The sequence below is a fragment of the Corvus brachyrhynchos genome, unplaced genomic scaffold (genome assembly GCF_000691975.1).
Source record: "Corvus brachyrhynchos isolate BGI_N302 unplaced genomic scaffold, ASM69197v1 scaffold65, whole genome shotgun sequence".
Classification (NCBI taxonomy): Eukaryota; Metazoa; Chordata; class Aves; order Passeriformes; family Corvidae; genus Corvus; species Corvus brachyrhynchos.
The window spans coordinates 1,890,267-1,896,432 of record NW_008238365.1 but is presented as its reverse complement, the minus strand read 5'-3'; the positions used below and the strand labels follow the sequence as shown (position 1 = coordinate 1,896,432).

Sequence of the window (6,166 nt, the reverse complement as noted above, 5' to 3'; positions counted from 1 at the left end):
TAATTTTCGTTCTTTTGGGATACGGAGTAATCCCGCTGGGATATCTTTTCACCTCTTTTGGAGTTGTTAAGTTTCTTCTCTCTTGTTCTGCAGAGTAGCAGCCGCAGGGAGTTTGGAGATATATTGGGAATATGATGGAGTTGTTTTAAATTTAAGAGAGTCATCTCTTTAAATTAGGATTCAGCATCATTGATTTAGATTGGCATGATGATGTTTTTTCCTTTACAGCAAACCTTCCTCTTACTTCCAGCCTGGAATGGAGATTTCTTCCCACCAGTCTCACCTCCTGGAGCAGCTGAACGAACAGCGGAAGCAGGACTTGTTCTGTGACTGCAACATCCTGGTGGAGGGAAAGGTCTTCAAAGCCCATCGCAATGTGCTGTTTGCCAGCAGTGGCTACTTCAAAATGCTCCTTTCGCAGAGCTCGAAGGAGACGAGTCAGCCAACAATAGCCACATTTGAGGTCTTCTCTCCAGAGACGTTCATGGTTATCCTGGACTTTGTGTATTCAGGGATATTGTCTTTAACGGGTCAGAATGTGATCGAAGTCATGTCAGCTGCCAGCTATCTGCAGATGACAGATATCCTCAATGTCTGTAAGACCTTCATTAAGTCCTCACTGGATATTAATGAAAAGGAAAAGGATCATTACCTCAGCCTCTCGGCCAAAAGTGCGAGCACTGAACCCGCCCGCCCGACTCTTTATCGCTCCCGAAGGAAAGCAAAGAGCAACCCCCGGCGTTCCTACTCGATCCCGGATGAAAAGCCTAACGGGAATGAAAACTCCTGGAGCAGTTACAGCAGCTACCTGTCCTCACAGGTGATCCTGCAGCGGGCAGAAACCCAGCTGTCCAAAAGAGGCAGGAAACAGGGCTCCACGAGGAAGCGCCGCAAGCACCTGGGGCTGTCGCAGAGCCGGGAGCTGGGAGGGTGCAAATCGGACAGAGTGGAGCGAGCCGGAGCCTCGGATTCCGGTCACATCTCCCGGGGGGAAGAGGAGGCCGAGTTTGATGCCGAGAACGCCGTGGATCGGGATGATTATGGATATCATCACGGAGCAGGGGCGGTACCCAAGAGGTGGTCAGTTACTCAGCTAGAACAAGAACTTTCCAGAACTCCCGAGTTCATGGAGTTAAAGGCAGAAGAACTGTACACCTCAATGCCCACAATTTTAGGGGTGATGAGTAGCTGGAATGAAGGTAAACAATGGAAAAGTTTGGTTTTATTTAGGAGAATTCAGGTGATGATTTGGAGCGAATTTGTATGGCTGCATAGAAACCAAAATGATGCCTAGAATTAGAGGTGATTTTGTCTACTCAATTTTAGTGCTAACATTAAGATTTTGCAGCCAGAACAGGGCATGGGAATTGGAATGGGAGAGACAGGCTGATCCAGGTATTCTGTAAAGTTCAACCAAAACATGCCTGATTATTTGGGCCCAAGTAGAGTTTAATGAAGCCTCAAGGGCTGTAACTGACTTGGGGACCTGAAGGACTAAATTTCTCCACTATTTGGCAGTAACAGAAGTGTTCAACCTCAGTCCAACCTGAGTCCTTCACATGAGAGGTCCTGGCATTGCTGGGATATTGCATTTTGGGGTCCAACCAGCCCAAGCTTCGTGGCTGTTTGGCCACACTGCTGATATCACCTACCTGGAGAGGGTGGAACAAAGCTGACAGGTTCATTCCAACGTGCATTCTGTTGGAAATGAACACATCTGTAGATCATAATTGCATATGCTAAAGGCATCTTTATATATCACACAGAGATTATAAATGTCAAAGCTATGAACCATTAGCTGGTGGAAGAGTCAGATATGACAGCTGTATATAAATAGCTGCGTATTTATGATCACCTGTATATCTAAAAAATATTGCCAGTAAGAAAACACCATCAAGTGGCCAATTAACACAATAAAAATGGAAGTTGTGGGAAATAGATGTATATATAAATCTAACAAATCTATATCCCCCAAAGCCTGTATTTTATGTATCATTATATACTTACATATAATATATACTTACAGAAGCATCCAAATATCCCAAATATTTGGAGATTTCTCCTATTTAAAGGAAATTAGAGCTATCACGTATTTGAAGCTGAACACTGATGAAAGTGCAGCAATCCAGGCTCTGCTGTGTGCCCTGTCCCTGCCAGGTGACCTGCCCCGGATGCGCTTCAAGTGCCCGTTCTGCACCCACACCGTGAAGCGCCGCGCGGACCTGAAGCGTCACCTGCGGTGTCACACCGGGGAGCGGCCCTACCCCTGCGAGGCCTGCGGGAAGAGGTTCACCCGCCTGGAGCACCTCCGGAACCACTTCCAAACGGTAGGAAAACCCACCAGGGTTCACTGGTGGTGATGCCTTTCCCTGGTCTTAAAATCAAGAGTCATGCACGGTTAGAAGGGGAAAAGGGATTTTAATTTGGTATTTGTTTTAAGGATCCTTAGGTGCACACGTCCAGGTCATATGCATTGAGATGCACCCACTGAGTGTCTCTCCCCCCCAACATTGGGTATATCATTATAGGTGTTACTAATTAGCAGATCTATCAAAGATTCCCCAAGGAGAGGCTCGAGTGAGCCCCCCTCCCCAAGGAGCCTTCCCCTGGATGGCTCTATCTGAGTTTACAGAATGTGTTCTGGAGAGGACCTTGGGCTCTGGGGCACACTGATCCCTGGCTACGAAGCTTCTAAAATGTTGAGTCTCTCAGCTTGACAAACAAGTTCAAGAACGGAGGCAAAAAGCACTGGGAATACAGGAGTTGTAAAAAGGTACAACAGGGGTATAAAAGGCAAAAAATCTTCATGGCATCAGTGGCAGCTGTGTAGGCATTTCACACCCAACGCCAGAAAAGCAGCACGTCAGCTGGAATTGTTCATTATTTAACGTGGCAAATTGTATTTAAAATGTCATTCTTTTAGCACGATTCAGCACGTTTTCACTGTCTAAAAAAAGGATGAAGGCTTGACACTTTACCATGCCATAAATCTAGTCCCTCCTGATGGGAGAGAATTTACTGAAAGTCCTTGCAAGGAGTTTCAAAGATAAACTGAGACTTTTCCTGGAGTTTCAGTGCTTCCAGATAGTGTTTATGAAAAGATTTACACAGCCTTTTAAAGACATTTTAACCAATAATTACTAAAAACATACATTATTTTCACTTTCTTACCAATTATTCAGTAACATGACTAGGAACTGCGGAATTTTCTATCCAATCAATCCAAACTGCTTTTGCTGTAGAATATGGAGTGTTAGAAGAAGGAGAAGAAGGTTTAGAGAACAACAGCAATCCTCCATTTTGATATTTTTTACTCTCATCTATTTACTACAAAGAGAAGCCCAAAACCTCTAAATTTTTCACCCTGTGACAATCTTACATCATAGTCTATCACCTAATTCCCACCACTGTATTTCCAGTCTATCACCTAATTCCCACCACTGTATTTCCTAGTTTATCACCTAATTCCCACCACTGTATTTCCTAGTCTATCACCTAATTCCCACCACTGTATTTTCTAGTTGTTGTCTGACTGTTGGTAATGTTTTCCAAGGTTTGAAGCTAAACCAGCGTTGTTCAGGGGGGTAAGAACCCTTAAAAACAGGCAGAGAAATATTCTCGGCACTCTGGGTTCCCACAAAGGCTGACTTCCCAAATTTGAAATGCTTTCAGATACACCAAGCTGGCAAACTGATCTGCAGGAAGTGCAAGCGCCACGTCACGGAGCTCACGGGCTGCGTGGTCCAGCAAGGGACTCGACGCTACAGACTGTGCCACAAGTGCTTGGCAGAAGCCAATTTTGACAGCATCCCCGAGGATTTCGATGCATCTGAACATTCTCCTGTGTCCTCCACGGGCAACAAACGGCCCAAATGGGCTTTGGAAGAGGAGCAGAAATCAGATGAAGAGACAATGGAGGAGGAGCCCTATAATTTGGTTGTCCAACACAATAACGATGATATTCCAGATGAGGCAGAGGAAAAGGTGAAGCCAAATCTTAGGTAGATCTTTGTGTATTTGTTATTGGTGGGTTCAAGATTAAATGACTCGTGTCCTACCAACTAATGCTGGTTTACTACTTTTAATAAAATGAAGTATTGCTAAAATTCTATTCTGAGAAGCAAAATTTGGACTGAAACAAGTTGTTTTGCCCACATGGAACAGTGTAATTGCTTCTAAATGTCATCCAGAAAGTACTGAGAATCATAAAATAGCCTGAATTGGAAGGGACCCACAAGGAACATCGAAGTCCAGCTGCTCACTTATTATCTGGAAACTATTTAGGAGAATTGTTTTATATTTCATCGAAGACTTGCTCAGAGCTCCCACTCATTGTGAAAGTGTGAATCAATTTACAGTTCTACAAAGGTTCTGTACGATGCAGATTTTTAAAAAACAAATATTGCTGATTTGCTTTGGAAAAACTCGTACTGAGGTGAGCAGCTGAGAAATGTTAAACCACTTCTTTTTGCTGATATTGTAATTAATTTGTAAATAAGACATCAGAAACTTCCTAAGAAAGGAGCGAAGGAAACAAGTGGAATTCTTCCTGCTGTTACCTGAGATTTTTTTTCTCAGTGAACTTACTGCTTCTTATAGTCGAGAAAAGCATGATTTAGGAACTCCCACAGCCAGAGTAGAGTAGGTGACCAGAGCATCTGTAGTGCACTTGGGTAGTATGAACTTGCCTTTTTTTTTGTACTGTGAATTTTATAGAAAGATACACCAACATGGTTCCAAGGAAAATAAAAGTGCAATCACTGGAAGTACAGTTGTCAGGTTTTTTCCATTTTTTTTTTTTTCCAGGATTGATGCAAGATTTGCTTAAACCCATCTATCTTACTCTAGGAATAAAGAGGCCAAGTCCCTCGAATTTCAATGGGACATTTATGCCTTAAGATCATGGAGCTACTTTAGAAAGGCTCTCCTGCTTGTATAACTTTAGGGTGCTTGACAGCATGAAAACATTTTTTATAAGCACAATTTCCCTCAGAGGTTAAGCAACCTTTGTAATTCTGGAGTCTCTTTAGCTTTCTTAGTCGTATTTATTTCCCCAGTCACTTGGCTCAGAGAACCTGCACTTGGTAGAGAAACTAAAAACACTCAGTACTAAAATGATTAAAAAATAAAAGCTCAAGGAGTGCACAGAGGAAACCTTCTGCCTGAGAGCAGAGAATGGCATTCCCAGTGGGTACTCCTGATAAAGAGCCACTGTTTGGTCTCATGTCTCATTTGATGCTGTGTTTCCTTTCCCGGTAGCAGCATCTGTAGCCTGAAGTTACTGCCAAGAAAGCAGAAATTCCCCACAGAGAATTTGAGAACAGCCATATTGATCCACATCCAGGCTCTGCCTCCAACAGCTGCCATTAAACTCAGGAAAACTGAGAATGGGGCAAGCTTCTGGAAAAATTCCCTAATGCTCTCCCAATCTCCAGCCTTTTTCAGTTTTCCTTGAGATTTGTACATTTAGTAACCACCAATGCAGGTCTTTTCCAAGCACTTCATCACTCTACCCTGCATGAACAGGATCCTTTGACATCCCCCTAAAGGGTTTGCAGTCTAAGGGTGTTTTTTAATTACCCACCTTCAAGTAGTTAATTGTCTCAGTGGTCTCCTGTAAAGCCCTGGGAGAGCAGCACTGTGAGCTGAAACCTGCCACTACCACAGCTGTGCAAATGAACAAGGTGAATTTAAGGCCTGTTTTGTAGTAAGTACTTAATAAATATTGGGGGGGAAAAAAAAGAGATTAATAACACTTAGTTAATTCCAAATGTTTTCCTAGCAAGCTCCTGTCAGTATTTCAAAGAGTAGAGCACTTCAGTGTGTTACTATAGCCTGGGACTGATCTTGGGGCACCTCAGCATTTGTCTACAAAGTTAAAATTTAACCACGTAAATTTCTTTTCTCATGTTTTAGAGAGCTGAGATAAAGGAAGGCTGCCCTCAGCTCCTACACCCACCTCCCCACAGACCCAGCTCTGACCCCTCAGCCCCCTGTGCCCATCTCCCCATAACCCCAGCCCCTCGCTCGCCTCCCCACAGCCCCTCTGCCCCTGTGCCCACCTCCCCTCAGCCCCAGCTCCACCCTTGAGCCCCTCAGTGTCCGTGTCCCCATAGCCCCTGACCCTCAGCCCCAGCCCCTCACCCACAGCCCCTCAGCCCCTGCC

The 6,166-nt window shown here is 44.2% G+C and overlaps 1 protein-coding gene across 1 annotated transcript; it reads left to right on the top strand.

Moving 5' to 3' along the window:
- Positions 1 to 25: 25 nt before the first annotated feature.
- On the top strand, positions 26 to 4,771 carry LOC103616850 (zinc finger and BTB domain-containing protein 8A-like). The gene is made up of 3 exons (XM_017736290.1): positions 26 to 1,199; positions 2,158 to 2,327; positions 3,673 to 4,771. Exons 1-3 carry the CDS (start codon positions 257 to 259, stop codon positions 4,003 to 4,005), a joined length of 1,446 nt encoding a protein of 481 aa, XP_017591779.1. The 5' UTR covers positions 26 to 256; the 3' UTR covers positions 4,006 to 4,771.
- Positions 4,772 to 6,166: the final 1,395 nt, after the last annotated feature.

Excerpts from the sequence above, each read along its gene's own strand:
- LOC103616850 (XM_017736290.1), top strand. The coding sequence starts at position 257 with ATGGAGATTTCTTCCCACCAGTCTCACCTCCTGGAGCAGCTGAACGAA. Across the intron at positions 1,200-2,157 it reads GATGAGTAGCTGGAATGAAG|GTGACCTGCCCCGGATGCGC; the intron begins GTAAACAATGGA and ends TGTCCCTGCCAG. Across the intron at positions 2,328-3,672 it reads TCCGGAACCACTTCCAAACG|ATACACCAAGCTGGCAAACT; the intron begins GTAGGAAAACCC and ends AAATGCTTTCAG.